The 19944-nt window shown below is 40.7% G+C and overlaps 1 protein-coding gene across 12 annotated transcripts; it reads left to right on the top strand.

Annotated features, from left to right (window-relative positions):
- The first annotated feature begins 448 nt into the window (after positions 1 to 448).
- Positions 449 to 19575, top strand: LOC106571437 (uncharacterized). 12 transcript variants are annotated; one of them, XM_045695738.2, is made up of 13 exons: positions 449 to 681; positions 6189 to 6222; positions 6318 to 6512; positions 6690 to 6737; positions 6952 to 6967; positions 13316 to 13510; positions 13654 to 13850; positions 13955 to 14017; positions 15155 to 15170; positions 15428 to 15622; positions 15803 to 16005; positions 16106 to 16187; positions 16921 to 19575. In XM_045695738.2, exons 2-13 carry the CDS (start codon positions 6211 to 6213, stop codon positions 17013 to 17015), a joined length of 1317 nt encoding a protein of 438 aa, XP_045551694.1. In that variant the 5' UTR covers positions 449 to 681; positions 6189 to 6210; the 3' UTR covers positions 17016 to 19575. The 12 variants fall into 12 exon arrangements, with proteins under 12 accessions (XP_045551694.1, XP_045551686.1, XP_045551684.1 ...); XM_045695730.2 differs by having other exon boundaries at positions 6318 to 6524; XM_045695728.2 differs by having other exon boundaries at positions 450 to 681; positions 6157 to 6222; positions 6318 to 6524.
- Positions 19576 to 19944: the final 369 nt, after the last annotated feature.

The raw sequence follows: 19944 nt of genomic DNA, 5'->3' as shown, positions 1-19944 counted from the left end.
TTGACTGCTGTTGTGAGGTCAGAACGCTCGGATCAACCCTACTCCTCGGTCAGATCGTTCAGTGAGAGTGTGTGCAGTAAACACTCTGAATTTACAAACGACAATCTGACAACGCTCTGAATTTACGAAAGCCCAGAGCGCACTCTGGCACTCCAGATTGAATTTACAAACACACACATGGTGGACAGAGCCAAGCACAAGCTATCAAGATCCTATTGGCTCGTTCTAGCATGTATCTGGGTATTTCCATTAGGGAAAATGCCTATTCTGTGAAGAACGCGTGTGCAATAACTCAATTTGCTTTTGCAATCCTTCTAAACAACGCGATTTTTAAAAACGTTTGCAACGGGTAAAGTCAACTAAACTTAGTCCACTCTGTTCATAACAGAATGTTGGCCAAAATCCATCTTGTTTCATCCTGCCGCTGCCGGCCAGTGGGCTTCCTCTCACTACCATATTTGTGAGTGGCAACGCCAAGCACATTTATACATCCGGTTAAAAATCTGTCTCATTGTTCTATCTGCATTTCAAGAGTGAAAGTAAGAGCAGTACAGACAGACAGATCAAGTTTAGATAATACGACTTTTGATCTGGTATTTGACGACCCTCTCATCCAAACCTGATGTTTGTGACTACTTTGTTTATTTTCTGTCTTGGTTGACGTCGTGACAATATTGTGCGGTAAGTAGCTAAACTAATTGATATTCTTAAATTGCACATATTTTTCTTGCCTCAGCCACAATCGATGTAATTAACTATGTATTTCAGTAACAGTTAAAGCTGTCTGTCTGTTTTGGTTTGCAGGGTCAGTGAAATACAGTCAGTCAATGAACAGACAAATTCATGCAGATTATTATTGTTAAACCAATCAATATTTGCATTGTGTAATGCAATTTGACCTTTACTTTATCAGTTAATTGTGTATTGTTGTGACAAGAAAGAACTGTTGTGACAGTAACCAATAAAAACAAATAGATACATTTATTTTTGTCAGAGCAAAAGAGTGTTGGCTGATTATGCTTTGAAAATGACCCCCGACTAACAGGCTGTGCATACTTACACTTTCACTTTCTGATTACTGGAAGAGCAGTACAGACAGACAGATCAGGTTAAGATAATACAACTTTTGATCTGGTATTTGACGACCCTCTCATCCAAACCGGATGTTTGTGACTAGTTTGTTTATTTTCTGTCTTGGTTGACATCGTGACAATATTGTGCGGTAAGTAGCTAAACTAATTCATATTCTTGAATTGAAAATATTTTTCTTGCCTCAGCCGCAATCGATGTAATTGGCTATGTATTTCAGTAACAGTTGAAGCTGTCTGTCTGTTTTGGTTTGCAGGGTCAGTGAAATACAGTCAGTCAATGAACTCACAAATTCCTGCAGATTATTATTGTTAAACCAATCAATATTTGCATTGTGTAATGCAATTTGACCTTTACTTTATCAGAACATTCTGTATTGTTGTGACAAGAATGAACTGTTGTGAAAGTAACCAATAAAAACGAATAGATAAATTATTTTGGTCAGAGCAAAAGAGTGTTGGCTGAATATGCGTTGAACGTTATCCCCAACCAACAGGCTGTGCATACTTACACTTTCACTTTCTGATTACCAGAAATCAGGAGGATGTTTCAAGAGTGAAAGTAGAAGCAGTACAGAAGTGTTTACATAAATCTTGATAAGATAATACGACTTTTGATCTGGTATTTGACGACCCTCTCATCCAAACCTAACGTTGTGACTAGTTTGTTTATTTTCTCTGTTGATTGACATCATGAGAGTATTGTGCAGGTAAACAAATTGAGATTATTAAATTGGGCATATTTTTCTTGCCCCAGCCACAATGTAATTAGGCTATGTACTGTATTTCCATGTATGGGTAGCTGCAGCCCAATATCGCAATCGGAGTATGGGCGAGTGGGTGTGTCGAAAGGAGTGGGTGTATGGAAATCGAGTCAGCTAGTTGGGCAGATTTGTTGCTTCTCAAAATCGTTTTGCGTGGCTGATTGGGCTAGACGACGAGTAAATCGGTAACCACTGCAGCAGTGTTGTATCAACGTGCCTGCCGATTTAAGGTGCTTCATACTGGGTATCATGGTAGTGTCGCCGGCGGTAGCTAACTTGGCCATGTTTTCTCCACGGGATTTTATTTAACCTCTCTGGAACATGTGGGACGCTAGCGTCCACCCGCGGGACACACTGCCAACAGCCAGTGAAATAGCAGGGAGGCAAATTCAAAACAACAAAAATCTCATAATTCAAATTTCTCAAACATACAACTATTATATCCCATTTTAAAGATAATCTTCTCGTTAATCCAACCACATTGTCCGATTTCAAAAAGGCTTTACGGCGAAAGCATAACATTAGATTATGTTAGGACAGCGCCTAAACAAGAAAAACCACATAGCCATTTTCCAAGCAAGGAGAGGTGTCACAAAAAACAGAAATACAGCTAAAATGAATCACTAACCTTTGATGATCTTCATCAGATGACACTCCCAGGACTCAATGTTACACAATACATGTATGTTTTGTTCGATAAAGTTCATATTTATATCCATAAACCCCATTTTACATTGGCGCGTGATGTTCGGAAATGTTTTGCCTTCCAAAACTTCCGGTGAATGAGCACATCAATTTACAAAAATACTCATCATAAACGTTGCTAAAATTTACAACAGTTATTGACAGTATTATAGATACACTTCTCCTTAATGCAACCGCTGTGTCAGATTTCAAAATAGCTTTACGGCAAAAGCACATTGTTCAATATTCTGAGTACAGAGCTCAGCCATCAAAGCAAGCTATACAGTTACCCGCCAAGGTCTGGAGTCAACTAAACTCAGAAATAGTATTATAAATCTTCACTTACCTTTGCTGATCTTCGTCGGAATGCACTCCCAGGACTCCCATTTCCACAAGAAATGTTTGTTTTGTTCGATAAACTCCATATTTATGTCCAAATACCTCCGTTTTGTTTGCGCGTTCAGATCACTAATCCAAAGGCATAATGCGTGAGCGCAAAACCAGAGACGAAAAGTCAAATAGTTCCATTACCGTTCGTAGAAACATGTCAAACGATGTTTACAATCAAACCTTAGGGTCTTTTTAACATAAATCTTTGATACTATTCCATAGTGTATTCATTACAGAGGAAAAAGAAGGAACGGCACGGTAAACAACTCGTTGGTCCCAGGCTTGAGACAGCTCTTATTCTCTTCCCAGTAACAGTAGAAGCATGAAACAAGGTTCTAAAGACGGTTGACATCTAGTGGAAGCCTTAGGAAGTGCAAAATGACCCCACAGACACTGTAGTTTGGAAAGGCAATCAGTTGAAAAACTACAAACCACTTCCTGGTTGGATTTCTTTTCAGGTTTTTGCCTGCCATATGACTTCTGTTATACTCACAGACATCATTCAAACAGTTTTAGAAACGTCAGAGTGTTTTCTATCCAAATCTACTAATACTATGCATATCCTACCTTCTGGGCCCGAGTAGCACACAGTTTAATTTGGGCACGTCATTCATTAACGTAGAATAGCAGCCTGGTATACACAAGAAATAACACATTTTGATAACGATCTATACTGAACAAAAATATAAATGCTTCATGCAACAATTTAAGGATTTTACTGAGTTACAGTTCATACAAGGAAATCAGTCAATTGAAATGAATTTATTTGGCCCTAATCTATGGATTTCACATGACTGGGCAGGGGCCCAGTCATGGGTGGGCGTGGGAGGGCATAGGCCCACCCTCTTGGGAGCCGGGCCCACCCACAGGGGAGCCAGGCCCAGCCAATCAGAATTAGTTTTTTTTCCCACAAAAGGGCTTTATTACAGACCAGAAATACTCCTGTTTCATCAGCTGTCCGGGTGGCTGATCAGATGATCCCGCAGGTGTAGAAACCAGATGTGGAGGTCCTGGGCTATCGTGGTTACACGTGGTCTGCGGTTGTGAGGTCAGTTGGACGTACTGCCAAATTCTCTAAAATGACGTTGGAGGCAGCTTATGATAAAGAAATTAACATACAATTATCTGGCAACCGGTCTGGTGGACAATCCTGCAGTGAGCATGCTCCCTCAAAACTTGAGACATTTTGTGGCATTGTGTTGTGTGACAAAATTTTAGAGTGGCCATTTATTGTGCCAAGCACGAGGTGCACCTGTGTAATGATGATTCTGTTTAATTAGCTTCTTGATATGCACACCTGTCAGGTGGATAGAATATCTTTGCATAGGATAAATGCTCACTAACAGGGATTTGAAATTGGAGAGAAATGAGCTTTTTGTGCGTATGGAAAATTTCTGGGATCTTTTATTTTAGCTCATAAAACATGGGACTGACACTTTCCACTTTATATTTTTGTTCAGTAAATGTCCCCTTGATGCATACATACAGTTGAAGTCGGAAGTTTACATACACTTATGTTGGAGTCATTAAAACTTGTTTTTCAACCACTCCACAAATTTCTTGTTAACGCCTGAAGGTATATTGGTCATCTGTACAAACAATAGTATGCAAGTATAAACACCATGGGACCACGCAGCCGTCATACCGCTCAGGAAGGAGACGCGTTCTGTCTCCTAGAGATGATCATACTTTGGTGCGAAAAGTGCAAATCAATCCCAGAAAAACAGCAAAGGACCTTGTGATGATGCTGGAGGAAACAGGTACAAAAGTATCTATATCCACAGTAAAACGAGCCCTATATCGACATAACCTGAAAGGCCGCTCAGCAAGGAAGAAGCCACTGCTCCAAAACCGCCATAAAAAAGCCAGACTACGGTTTGCAACTTCACATGGAGACAAAGATCATATTTTTTAGAGAAATGTCCTCTGGTTGGATGAAACAAAAATATAACTTTTTGGCCATAATAACCATTGTTATGTTTGGAGGAAAAAGGGGAGGCTTGCAAGCCGAAGAACACCATCCCAACCATGAAGCACGGGGGTAGCAGCATCATGTTGTGGGGGTGCCTAAAAAGGCAGGAGGGACTGGTGCACTTCACAAAATAGATGACATCATGAGAAAGGAAAATTATGTGGATATATTGAAGCAACATCTCAAGACATCAGTCAGGAAGTTAAAGCCTGGTCGCAAATGGGTCTTCCAAATGGACAATGACCCCAAGCATACTTCCAAAGTTGTGGCAAAATGGCTTAAGGACAACAAAGTCAAGGTATTGGAGTGGCCATCACAAAGCCCTGACCTCAATCCTATAGAACATTTGTGGGCAGAACTAAAAAGGCGCGTGCGAGCAAGGAGGCCTACAAACCTGACTCAGTTACACCAGCTCTGTCAGAAGGAATGGGCCAAAATTCACCCAACTTATTGTGGGAAGCTTGTGGAAGGCTACCCGAAACGTTTGACCGAAGTTAAACAATTTAAAGGCAATGCTACCAAATACTAATTGAGTGTATGTAAACTTCTGACCCACTGGGAATGTGATGAAAGAAATAAATGCTGAAATAAATCATTCTCTACTATTATTCTGACTTTTCACATTCTTAAAATAAAGTGCTGATCCTAACTGACCTAAGACAGGGAATTTACTAGGATTAAATGTCAGGAATTGCGAAAAACTGAGTTTAAATGTATTTGGCTAAGGTGTATGTAAACTTCCGACTTCAACTGTACATATGGTCTAATACTCAATGGGGAGGGCATGAACGGCAACAACGCTCCCGCTTGACTGAGCACTACTGTCCGGCAATGGCATGGTAAGTAGCTTCCTAGTAGCCAATATCAGGGTGAACGTCACAGTAATCACACACATACAACACATGAAGCAACAGTACACCCCATTGTCAATACTTTTAATAAGTAGCTTTTAAATATTACTCAGACTCATCATCTGGCTTGAAAACAGAAGTCCAAACTATATCTCAATGTAAGGTAGTCGCATAATAAGAAATAGAAGAAAAAAACCTCACAGTTCAATCAAAACCGTCTAACCTATAGCAGAGCGCTTTCGACACACCCACTCCTTTCCACACGCCCACTACTTTCGAGACACCCATTCCTTTTGACACACCCACTTCTTTCGACACGCTCACTACTTTCCTTTCGACACACCCACCTGCCCATTGTGATTTGGTCGCTATATTGGGATACAGCTACCCTCTTGTCTGTATTTCAGTAACAGGTGATCCTGTCTGTGTCGCTCTGCAGGGTCAGTGAAATACAGTCAGTCATGAACAATGAGGTAAAGATGCTGCAAATGTTCAATTGACCTTTCTTTCCTAGTTTTTTATTCATTTTCTTCTATTGATATGTTATTGACATTAGGGATATTTGCAGGTGGAAATCTTAGCACCTTTAAGTAGGCCTCAAGAGGACCTCTTGTCAGATGCAATGGGCAACTACTCAGCCACAGGAGGAGAGCCAAACACACTTCCTACAGACGTTAACAAAGACCCTAACATTCAAGAATCAATTCAAGATGTAAACAAACTTCCCAAAGACAGCGAGAAATCATCTGAGCTTCCAAGCAAGGTTGTCATTAAGGTTGCTGCTGTTATCGTTCTCTAATAGGTTTTTTGTTGAAGTTTGATTACGAGACAATTTTCCATAATTAGCTAATAGAAATAAAAATCACATTTGGTGTATCATTAGATTTTGAATCGTGTGCTTTGAGTTCTAGTGGTGAGTGTTAGAGTGTGTTTATTCAAGGTGGGGAATGCAGACGACATAGAGACCTATGAGCAGAATACCATCCAGGTACTGTATGCGGAGTATATACTCTCATTTCTAACTTTGGTTCTTATCAGCTGATATTACCAACTGTACAATTAAATTAGATCATTGACATTAGTTAAATGTTAAATATGTGGCGTTAATAAGGGTGACGTCATCATGCAATAAAGCCTTTTAATCTTATCAATTGTTTATAGTACAATCTTGTGTGATTTCTGAACTTTTCTCTCTGTTGCAGCAGGAACCTCCAAAAGGTATGCCTACTGTGAAATCAAGCATACATTTTGCAGTATTTGGGTCCCAATTAACTTGTGGTAACCGCCTGTAGCAGGATATCAAAGAGTCCTGAGATCAGTATTGCAATCATCTTCTATTTATTCATCATTTCAACATTTCAGGGAAATAGGCACTATGGGCAACTTGGCAAAAAAGGCTGTGTCTGAAAACAATAGGCCTGCTACCTATCAGTTCGTGGTGCTGTCCATGGTGCAGAACTTTTGCGCGCCCATACACTGAAATAATTAAGGTTCTTAAAAGGTACTTCCTCAGCTCTTAAGGTTTCTTGGAGAACTCTTGCCCAAGAATAACCTTGCATCGACAGTTCTTCAGAATTCTAAAAGGTTCTTGAAATGTATAGAAAGCCTGTAGATATGTCCTTTTCATAGCACACAGCAAATTGGCCAGTGTTGATTTGTCAGTGTAACATTTCTAGTGTCCATGCAATAATTAAATTCACTGTAAAGAGTTAAATTAAAATTCTGTGGTGTAAAATAACCCCACTGTTGGTGTTAATAACCAGCATTGAACCAAAACCATGCCCATTATTATCATATTTCCCAGCATGCTCTATTGCAGGTAGATTTTTAGAATAGTTTGTTTTAATATCTATGTTTTTGCATGTACAGTACCAGTCAAAAGTTTGGACACATCTTCTCATTCCAGGGTTTTTCTTATTTTTTTTAAACTATTTTCTACATTGTAGAATAATAGCGAAGACATCAAAACTATGAAATAACACATATTGAATCATGTAGTAACCATCAAAGTAGCCACGCTTTGCCTTGATGACAGTTTTGCATACTCTTGGCATTCTTTCAACCAGGTTTATTCTTTCAACCACATCACCGGATTCCTGCCGCAAGCTCTGGACCATTACACCGGATCATCGCAGCTAGCTAGCTGCGATCAAGTGGCTACTGTTAGCTAACGCCTCTGTCCCGAAGCAAGCACCAGTTAGCCTTGAGCTAGGCCCATATACCAGCTAACTTCTTGGGCTACTATACCTCTTTTGCCAATTGGCCTGGACCCTTTATTGTCGACACGGAGCCCCGCCGATCCATCACGACTGGTCTGCCAATGTAATCGTCCGATGTGGTTTCAACAGGCTTTTCCGCTGCGATGTCGCCGAAGACCCATCCGCTATCCCGGCCCGCTAGCTTTCTGAACGCCGTTGTCTCCCTCTCGCCTAGCGTAGTAGCGACTACCAAATGGCTCCCTGACTCACCTATTGCTGCTCATTGGACCATGTGATCACTCGGCTACACAGCTGATGCCTGCTGGACTATTCACTAACGCGGTTCCTCTTTTTGTTTATCTGTCGGCCCCAGCCTTGAAATCAGGTCCTGTGCGTACCTAACTGACCCTCTCTGCCCATTTATCGCCATTTACCTGTTGTTGTCTTAGCTCTCCCGATCAACACCCGTGATTGCTTTATGCCTCTCTCTAATGTCAACATGCCCTGTCTACTGCTGTCTCGGTTAGTACTTATTGTTTTATTTCACTGTAAAGCCCCCAGTCCCGCTCAACATGCCTTAGATAGCTCTATTGTCCCACCCCCCCACACATGCGGAGACCTCACCTGGCTTAACTGGTGCCTCCAGAGATGCAATTGCTCTCATCGTCACTCAACGCCTAGGTTTACCTCCACTGTACACACATCCAACCATACCCTTGTTTGTACATCATGCCCTGAATCTAATCTACCACGCCCAGAAATCTGCTCCTTTTATTCTCTGTTCCCAGCGCACTAGACAACCAGTTCTTATAGCCTTTAGCCGTACCCTTATCCTACTCCTCCTCCATTCCTCTGGTGATGTAGAGGTTAACCTAGGCCCTGTAGCCCCCAGTACGACACCTATTCCCCAAGCACTCTCGTTTGTTGACTTCTGTAACCGTAAAAGCCTTGGTTTCATGCATGTTAACATCAGAAGCCTCCTCCCTAAGTTTGTTTTATGCACTGCTTTAGCACACTCCGCCAACCCTGATGTCCTAGCCGTGTCTGAATCCTGGCTTAGGAAGGCCACCAAAAATTCTGAAATTTCCATCCCCAACTACAACATTTTCCGTCAAGATAGAACTGCCAACGGGGGCGGAGTTAGCCTGCCGAGTTCTGTCATACCATCCAGGTCTGTGCCCAAACAGTTTGAACTTCAATTTTTAAAAATCCACCTTTCCAGAAATAAGTCTCTCACAGTTGCCGCTTGTTATAGACCCCCCTCAGCCCCCAGCTGTGCCCTGGACACCATATGTGAATTGATTGCCCCCCATTTATCTTCAGAGTTCGTACTGTTAGGTGACCTAAACGGGGATATGCTTAAAAAAAGGTGAAATAAAATAATTTTGTTTTAAAAGGTAGTCACCTGGAATGCATTTTAATTAACAGGTGTGCCTTGTTAAATTAATTTGTGGAATTCCTTTCCTTCTTAATGCATTTGAGCCAAACAGTTGTGTTGTGACAAGGTAGGGATGGTATACAGAAGATAGCCCTATTTGGTAAAATACCAAATCCATATTATGGCAAGAACAGCTCAAATAAGCAAAGAGAAACAACAGACCATCATTACTCTAAGACATGAAGGTTAATCAATGTGGAAAATGTCAAGAACTTTGAAAGTTTCTTCAAGTGCAGTCCCAAAAACCATCAAGCGCTATGAAACTGGCTCTCATGAGGTCCGCCACAGGAAAGGAAGACCCAGAGTTACATCTGCTGCAGAGGATTAGCATTAACTGCACCTCAGAAATTGCAGCCCAAATAAATGCTTCACAGAGTTCATGTATCAGACACACTGTTCAGAGGAGACTGCGTAAATCAGGCCTTCATGGTCAAATTGCTGCAAAGAAACCACTACTAAACGACACCAATAAGAAGCGACTTGCTTGGGCCAAGAAACAGGAGAAATGGACATTAAACTGGTGGAAATCTGTCCTTTGGTCTGATTAGTCCAAATTTGAGATTTTTGATTCTAACCGCCGTGTCTTTGTGAGATGCAGAGTAGGTGAACAGATGATCTCCGTATGTGTGGTTCCCACCGTGAAGCATGGAGGAGAAGGTGTGAGAGTGCTTTGTTGGTGACACTGTCAGTTATTTATTTAGAATTCAAGTCACACTTAACCAACATGACTCCACTGCATTCTGCAGCCATACACCATCCCCTCTGGTTTGCGCTTAGTGGGGCTATCATTTGTTTTTCAACAGGACAATGACCTAAAACACACCTTCAGGCTGTGTAAGGGCTACTTGACCAAAAAAGCAGTGATGGAGTGCTGCATTAGATGACCTGGCCTCCACAATCACCCGACTTCAACCCAATTGAGATGGTCTGGGATGAGTTGGACCGCAGAGTGAAGGAAAAGCAGCCAACAAGTGCTCAGCATATGTGGGAACTCCTTCAAGACTGTTGGAAAAGCATTCTTCATGAAGCTGGTTGAGAGAATGCCAAGAGTGTGCAAAGCTGTCATCAAGGCAAAGGGTGGCTACTTTGAAGAATCTAGAGGAAAAAGAAACGCACACCTATTTAGGCGAGGTGCTGGCTAGCGGAGTGAAACACTTGAAAATACTTTTGGTTGAGAGAATGCCAAGAGTGTGCAAAGCTGTCATCAAAGCAAAGGGTTGCTATTTGAAGAATCTCAAATATAAAATATATTTTGATTTGTTTACCACTTATGTTTACCACTTTTGTGTTATTTCATAGTTCTGATGTCTTCACTATTATTCTGCAATGTAGAAAATAGTAAAAATAAAACCCCTTGAATGAGTTGGTGTGTCGAAACTTTTGACTGGTACTGTATATTGATTGATTAATTATCCTATGCTACTCAAATATAAATAACATACATTTTTCTTTGCTATTCCAATCTGTTACTTGGACGTTTTGCACCCGTTACTGAAATGGTTGTTCCAGTTTAGATGTTTTAAAGGGGCAATCAGCAGCTGCTTTGCCCATTGTTGGACTTATAAATGAATGACATGTACCCAGTGAATCTTGAAGAATATAACTTATAAATGCCACATGAGTTTAGTTGAACTGTCGTACCCCATCAGAACCCAAAATATAAGCTTGTTTTGTGGGTTTGTAAGCAAAGTAAACATAAACAAACACTATATAGCCTCAAAACATGTTTAAAACTATACATTTTATTATCATGTATGGTCAGTCCTTGCATGCATAGCTTTGTATTTGAATTTGAGAGAGGTTACATTTCTCCAGCCCCATCCCTCAGCTTCTTACCAAAACAGGGGGGATGCTTTGTTACCGTTTCAACTACTGATGCCGCTTTATGGCAGTCATTCAAAATGTTTGATATCCCCTCTGTCTGGATTCCAATAGGAATTACACATCATTTTGCAAGCCAGCATAATGTGACTTGCAGGCATGATGTGGCCTGTAAACTGAGCTTCAGAACAGTGTATTAGGGTCAAACTAGGCCCTCAAAAGAAGGCCTTACAAAATATGCATTGTCATAATGAATAACATTTTAATGACATGTTCACTTAGGATCTCATATGGTGAAGGCCACAGGTTGGAAAATTATTGAATGCAACAACCATGTCTCTGTCACTAGCAAACAAAGTCATGGGTGGTACTGCTAATTAAAAAATGTACTCGAAAGGCTGGGAAATATGCAAATAAGGCTTAAAACCCTACTGCAGAGCTATTCAATTCAGGTCCTGGAGAGCCAAAACATTTCTGGTTTTGGATTTTTCTATGATTATTTGAAGAACCATCCAATTTATGGTTTTCAGAGACCCATAGGGGTGTCAGTCATTCCATGGAGGGCATAGAGTCTGCTGGTTTTTGATTTCTCCTTTCAATTAAGACCTAAACAACCAGATGAGAGGAGTTCCTTACTAATCAGTGACTTTAATTCCTCAGTCAAGTACAAGGGAGGGGAGAACTCGCAGACACTCGCACTCTGTGGAATGAGTTTGCCCTATGGCATCACTCTCAAGAACCTTTATTTGGTTACAACTTGCAACTTTATTTTTAGGAGTGTAGAACGTGTGTGCTGATATACAGTTCACGCTGCTGTTGTGCTGTCCATGGTGCTGAAAGTTTGTGCACCAGTAGAACAGTTATTGTCCCCAATTGGTCAATCGCACTGCGAAGATCCGCTATCTCCAATTTTTTGAATCGCTCTGTTCTCTGAATTTACCTTGCCGTTCTCATTTTGGCGAGATCTTCTTTCCTTCCGTCATTTTGTCGGTGCCCATACATTTTAGCGGACACTGCCTGTAAGGACTAAACAAGGGATTCCTGCAGGCTAGTTAGATGTCTTCATTGTAGCTGAGGCTTCTAGTACAATTTAAGTTAGCCTACCACACCGCCTTTTAGGATCTCATGAGGGCATAACACAGCAGCTCACTGTAACCAGTAGCTTAACTGAGGTGACATCACCAGAGGAGAGTGTCATCATGGCTTTCTGTCCCATCGACTCTCGTGCTGGGACTGATATTGAAGCAGCACTGCAGCAGATTCCTGGCAATTCAGTAATCTGACCAAATTCCTCTGACAGCTACTTTCTCCATGTTTAGATGGGTAGAAATAAAATTAATTGACAATGGCAGCAGTAACTTATGCATGTTATTACATTTAGCATACGTTGCTAGGCTACTCATATCCATGGTTAAGAGTTGACATGTATTTTGTTTCCTAAACCTGTCATTCTTGTAGTGATGCACAAAAGTTGTGTCTGAAAACAATAAGCCTACAAGCTATCAGTTTGCGCTGGTCGTTGCGCTGTCCATGTTCCTGAATAACTGTGCGCGGTATATAGTTTGCGCTGATCATGGCGCTGTCTGTGGTGATGAATGTTTGCGCGCCCATAGAATGTTTGCCCCGATATCTACTGTAGTTTGTGCTGCTGTGGCGCTGGCATGGTGCTGAATGTTCGTGCACCAGTAGAACAGTTATGGTCCCCAATTGGTCAATCACACCGCGATATCACCAAGACTTGGCTAAAAGTTCCACTATCTCCAACTTTTTCCATCCCTCTGTTTGCTGAACTTATTTGGCCCTGCTCATTTTAGCGAGATCCACTTTCCTTCCATTGAAAATGAATGGGCTCTGTAATTTTGTCGGTGCCCATCAATTTCGCGGACATTGCCTGTAAGGGCACAAGTGATTCCCGCAGGCTAGTTAGATGTCTTTATTGTAGCAGAGGCTTCAATACAATTGAAGTTAGCCTACAACACTGCCATTTAGGGAACATGCAATTGAGATCCATCATGATGGCAGGCTGTAAGACTGAATATGCTTATGTTGTAACTGAGGTGTCACAGTTGCTTAACCACATACTTAAACCATATGTTTATTATTCTATAGAGTCGAAGATGAAGAAGTTCTTCACCATTCTGACTGGGAATACTCTGGGGTCTCATGAGGAAATAAATCGCCAGCTCACTAAAAATGGTTTAACTAAGGTGATGTCATCAGCGGAGAGTGATGTCATCATGGCTTTCTGTCCCATCGTCTCTCGTGCTGGGACTGATATTGAAGCAGCACTGCAGCAGATTCCTGGTAATCTTGGCACCCAGAACCAAGTGTACTGTAACAGTCTGTCATCAGAGACTATTTACAGATCAACAATATCCATAAAGAAACGTTTCAGAAAGTTTAATCTAATTCCAAATGCTCTTATTTGTCCCTCTCTCTCTTGACAGATGGTAAACCTGTCATTCTGGTAGTACTGCATCACACCTTCAACCCAGACTACACTGTACCTGACAGCAGCAGACTAGTGACCAGAAGTGATGTAATACTCACAGTGGACTGTCTCTTCCATGAGAGCCAGGGACTATTGGAGTGTCATCACAATGAAGCAGCAGTCACAGAGATTGTGAACATAATACCGCCAATGGTAATGTAGTTTATCCGGTGGGGTAATGCAAGCTTCAGTTGGGAATACTAACACCAAGTAGCACCTCCTGCATGCTTACCTATACTGTGTATTTTAACTTGCAGAATGACTGGGAGATTATTGAACACAGTGAAGCCAGTGAAGCCCTTGAGCAGAAAAACCTGGAGGTATTTTTTCTAATTTCAGATTTTGCTACTTTGCTCAACGGCTGATGTGATTGTACAACTGTACAAAAATATGCACTGTATTATGCTGGTGTCCAGACACTTTCCTAGGGATGATTAAATGTATTGAATCTGGAGACCACTTACCGTAATTTCCGGACTATTAAGCGCACCTGAATATAAGCCGCACCCACTGAATTAAAAAAAATATATTATTTTGAACATAAATAAGCTGCACATGTCTATAAGCCGCAGGTGCCTACCGGTACATCGAAACAAATGAACTTTACACAGGCTTTAACGAAACACGGCTTGTAACAAAAATAAATAGGCTTTAATGAAACATGACTTGTAACAAAAATAAATAGGCTTTAACGAAACACGGCTTGTAACAAAAAATTAAAAATTAGCAGTAAGCTTTAGTTGTCTTTTTGCACTGAGTCAATTCCTCACGCTGCTGTTTCCAACGTCTTATCATCGACTCATTAAGACCAAGCTCCCGTGCAGCAGCTCTATTTCCTTTTCCAACAGCCAGATCAATCGCCTTCAACTTGAAAGCTGCATCATATTAATTTCTCCGTGTCTTTGCCATGATGAGGGTGACAAAATGACTACCGTAATCAGAATGATGGGAAGTTTGAGAGCGCTCGATTTAATCTAAACAGTAAACAAAAAAGTTGTTTGACCTTAACCCGTTCGGCAATTTCATTGGTCTAAATGAAAGCTTCACGCCACCAAAAAACTGAGCACGTCACAGAATGTGTTTTTTTGGAGAGAAAAAAAATGTAAAGTGGGAAAAATCCATATATTAGCCACGTCATTGTTTAAGCCGTGAGGTTCAAAGCCTGGGAAAAAAGTTGCGGCTTATAGTCCGGAATTTACGGTAGATAAAGCCTGGGCATTAGCTCTGGGAGCTAAAAACAAGCAATAAGCAATGAAGCAATCAGCAGGGTTACTTATTACATGGCTACACTGCACCCCCATTTGAACTCCTCTCTGTAGCAACCCCAGCAACTGATAGACATTGATTGGTTGATCAGAATGAGTCACAGCACAACAAAAAAAAAACGGTTAACTTTTATACAAAATTAAGAAAGTTTACTTTTTGGGGTCATTTCTGAACTTCTCTCTCTGTTGCAGCAGGATTCTCGAAAAGGTAAGAAAGTACCTGTTATAAATCGAACATTGATATTATACCCACAGTTGGGCAGCTTATTACGTTTCCCTGCACTGCAACACAGGTTAAGAAAAGTGCGGCTGCAAAGCGGATATAACTGCACCTTCAATGGCATATTTACGAAATGTCCCCTATATATTTCATGACATACTTTGCAAACAAATTTGACGCTTGTGAATGTACCATTGTTGCATCACAGGCATTTTTTGACCTACATTTTTTTTTTTTTTTTGTAGAGCCAAGGATAGCTCTACTAGTTATTGTAGCTGGGAATACTCTGGGGTCTCATGAGGGCATAACACTGCAACTAACCACAACCAGTACCGTAACTGAGGTGAAATCACCAGAGGAGAGTGATTTCATCATGGTTTTCTGTCCCATCGTCTCTCGTGCTGGGACTGATATTGAAGCAGCACTGCAGCAGATTCCAGGTAATTCAGTAATCTGACCAAATTCCTCTGACAGCTACTTTCTCCATGTTTAGATGGATCGAAATAAAAGTAATTGACAATGGCAACAGTAACTTATACATGTTATTACATTCAGCATACGTTGCTAGGCTACTCATATCCATGGTTGAATTGACATGTATTTTGATTCCTTTTTGACAGTTGGTAAACCTGTCATTCTGGTAGTACTGCATCACACCTTCATCCCAGACTACACTGTACCTGACAGCAGCAGACTAGTGACCAGAGGTGATGTAATACTCACAGTGGACTGTCTCTTCCATGAGAGCCAGGGACTATTGGAGTGTCATCGCAATGAAGCAGCAGTCAAAGAGATTCTGAAGAAGCTTAATATACATCCTGAGGTATTCTATCATTTGTACACTATTTTAAATACAATGTGACTCTATAGAACACATTTTATACAAGGAGAACCAGTTTTTATATCTTGTTATTTTTTCACAGATTGCAGTTTCTTCCTTTGACCCTCGTATCATTTGGCAGTTCTCAGCTGTTTACCAATTGTTTAAGTCAGTTCTAACTTCATGTAAGTATATTCATTGATATTATTCTTTACATGAACACAGGTGAAATCAATATCACATCAAGATAAGATGAAAGTACAATTTCAAATGTTATGTTAGCATCAGTAATCAAAATTGAATTCTGCAAACTGATACCACACTAACTCCTAGTTGTACTAACTGTTAATTGTGCCTGGGTGTTTACATTGTAAAGAAGACAATGATGATGACATTGCCTTTATGAATAACAGGAAGATTAAAGGGATACTTCGGGATTTTGGCAATGAGGCCATTTATCTACTCCCCTCAGAGTCAGATGAACGTGTGGATATGATTTTTATGTCTCTGTGTCCAGTATGAAGGAAGTTAGATGTCGTTTCACGAGCCAATGCTGACTAGCATTAGCACAATAACTAAGTCTATGGGTATCTGCTAGCATGCTAGTAGATACCCATAGCCTTCCAGTCATTACGCTAACGCTAGTTAGCAATTGCACTAGTGCTAGTTAACAACTTCTTCAAACTGCACGCAGAGACATAAAAATTGTATCCACGAGTTCATCTGACTCTGGGGAAGTAGATAAAGGGGCTCTTTGCCAAAATTCCAAAGTATCCCTTTAATGAAAAACATATCCAATGGATGTTTAGGATTTAGGATGACACAACAAGGGCCTGACTCTCATAAAGCTGCAGGATATTAGATTTATCTCAGGACAAGATACTGTCAGTAACATCTGATGTGGTTTTCTTTCTTTAGGTTGGCAAATGGTGGGTTTGCCAGAGTGGCTGAGTCTTCCATCAACCACTGCAACAGTTGAAGTGCCTGTTTGCGATCATGAAGTGCAACATTAAGATGAAGCACATTGCTCCCCAGCCTTTAAGTTGTAATAATGAGTGAATAAGTGGATTGAAGTCTGATTTTGAAAAATGTCTATTCATAGTCAAAACATTTGACAATTTAACCCTAGAAATATAACCAACTATAAGCGTTAGAATATGCACTTATAGCCTAAGTGAGTCTAGAACAACTAAAGTGTGTTTTGTCAAAATTGCTTAATAATTAACTCCATTAATGTGGATAAGTATAAAGATAATATAATATAGTGCTTGAGACAACTTTTGATGGGAGTATAAATAAATATACACTACCTGCCAACAGTTTTAGAACACCTACATTCAAGGGTTTTTCAATATTTTTACTATTTTCTACATTGTAGAATAATAGTGAAGACATCAAAACTATGAAATAACACATATGGAATCATGTAGTAACCAAAAAAGTGTTAAACAAATCAAAATATATTACATTTTTTTAGATAATTCAAAGTTGCCACCCTTTGCCTTGATGACAGCTTTGCACACTTGGCATTCTCTCAACCAGCTTCACCTGGAATGCTTTTACAACAGTCTTGAAGGAGTTCCCACATATGTTGAGCACTTGTTGGCTGCTTTTCCTTCACTCTGGGGTCCAACTTATCCCAAACCATCTCAATTGGGTTGAGGTCGGGGGATTGTGGAGGCCAGGCCATCTGATGCAGCACTCCATCACTCTCCTTCCTTACACAGCTTGGAGGTATGTTGGGTCATTGTCCTGTTGAAAAACAAATGATAGTCCCACTGAGCCCAAACCAGAGGGGATGGCGTATCGCTGCAGAATTCTGTGGTAGCAATGCTGGTTAAGTGTGCCTTGAATTCTAAATAAATCACATACAGTGTCACCAGCAAAGCACCCCCACACCATAACACCACCTCCTCCATGCTTTACGGTGGGAAATACACATGCAGAGATCATCCATTCACCCACACCGCGTCTCACAAAGACACGGCGGTTGGAACCAAAAATCTCCAATTTGGACTCCAGACCAAAGGATACATTTCCACCGGTCTAATGTCCATTGCTCATGTTTCTTGTCCCAAGCAAGTCTCTTTTTCTTATTGGTGTCCTTTAGTAGTGGTTTCATTGCAGCAATTAAACCATGAAGGCCTGATTCACACAGTTTCCTCTGAACAGTTGATGTTGAGATAGATGTGTCTGTTACTGTGAAGCATTTATTTGGGCTGCAATTTCTGAGGCTGGTAACTCTAATGAACATATCCTCTGCAGCAGAGGTAACTCTGGGTCTTCCTTTCCTGTGGCGGTCCTCATGAGAGCCAGTTTCATCATAGTGCTTGATGGTTTTTGTGACTGCACTTCAAGAAACTTTCAAAGTTCTTGACTGACCTACATGTCTTAAAGTAATGATGGACTGTCATTTCTCTTTGCTTATTTGAGCTGTTCTTGCCATAATATGGACTAGGTATTTTACCAAATAGGGCTATCTTCTGTATACCCCCCACCTAGTCACAACACAACTGATTGGCTCAAACACATTGAGGAAAGAAGTTCCACAAATGAACTTTTAAGAAGGCACACCTGTTAACTAAAATGCATTCCAGGTGACTACCTCATGAAGTTGGTTGAGAGAATGCCAAGAGTGTGCAAAGCTGTCATCAAAGCAAAGGGTTGCTATTTGAAGAATCTCAAATATAAAATATATTTTGATTTGTTTAAACCTTTTTTGGTTACTACATGATTCCATATGTGTTATTTCACAGTTTTGATGTATTCACTATTATTCTACAATGTAGAAAATAGTACAAATAAAGAAAAACCCTTGAATGAGTAGGTGTTCTTAAACTTTTGACCGGTTGTGTGTATATAAATATATATACTTTATTATGTTACATACTGTGATTTTGCAGACACAGGGTTGATCATAATCATGTGGCATTTCAATATAGCTGAAATTGTATTTTTGTTGTTGTTGCATTACCACATTATCCTGAAGTGTTTTGGCCCAATGGCAGCCCTGGCACTTGGGTGTGGAATAAAGAGAAATAGAACTACTCTCACATCAACAGCTGTAACCTACTAAGCCCACGTGGCATATAAGATATTATTCAAGAATCAACAGATATATCAGGTTTGAAGGACCCAGGTACAGACAATGTTGAAGTAACAAAAGTGTATTAAATCGAACACGGGCAGGCAAAGGTACAGGATGGCAGACAGGCTCAGGGTCAGGGCAGGCAGAGGTCGGTAATCCAGAGTAGTGGGGCAAAGGTACAGGACGGCAGGCAGGCTCAGAGCAGGCAGAAAGGTCAAAACCGGGAAAACTAGGAAACGGGCGCTATAAACAGGACATGAGCAAGGGGAAAACCGCTGGTAGGTCTTAATGAACAAAACGAACTGGCAACAGACAAACCGAGAAGACAGGTATAAATACACGGGATAATGGGGAAGATGGAGGGGGTGGAGACAATCACAAAGACAGGTGAAACAGATCAGGGTGTGACAAGGGGCTTATTAAAATTACTATTCAACAGCATTGAATATCTCAGATTGTACCTTTTAATAAAAATGAATGTGTCAGCTGCATGTATTTTTTCTTCATACTGTACAAAAAAGGAGCATAGGCAACCCTTCTTTCTTCAAGCCTTATTTGAGGTCAATAACTATTGTTCATTGTGTTGAATTTCATTTAATCATAATGTAATCTGGGGTGGAAAATTCTACATGTAATCCTTGGGACGTCCCAACTCTTTCATTACCCCATTGATTAGATGATATACTTTATTAGTCACTGCAAGATGGAAATGTGTCTTCAGCTTTTATCCAAATCCCCCCATATATACACACACATATACACACACAAACACTCATTAGGTTGGAGAGGCTTTAGCAGCCGCAGTGCAGCGCCTAATGAGCAGTTTAGGGGGTTTAGTGGCTGACCAGTTACCA

Source organism: Salmo salar, chromosome 15 (assembly GCF_965601325.2).
Source record: "Salmo salar chromosome 15, fSalSal1, whole genome shotgun sequence".
Taxonomy (NCBI): domain Eukaryota; kingdom Metazoa; phylum Chordata; class Actinopteri; order Salmoniformes; family Salmonidae; genus Salmo; species Salmo salar.
This window is presented reverse-complemented; position numbering and strand designations above follow the sequence as displayed.

Coding starts and splice junctions, on each gene's coding strand:
- LOC106571437 (XM_045695730.2), top strand. Junction 6,525..6,689: donor CAAGCAAGGTTGTCATTAAG/GTTGCTGCTGTT, acceptor TGTTTATTCAAG/GTGGGGAATGCAGACGACAT. Junction 15,623..15,802: donor AGCACTGCAGCAGATTCCAG/GTAATTCAGTAA, acceptor CCTTTTTGACAG/TTGGTAAACCTGTCATTCTG.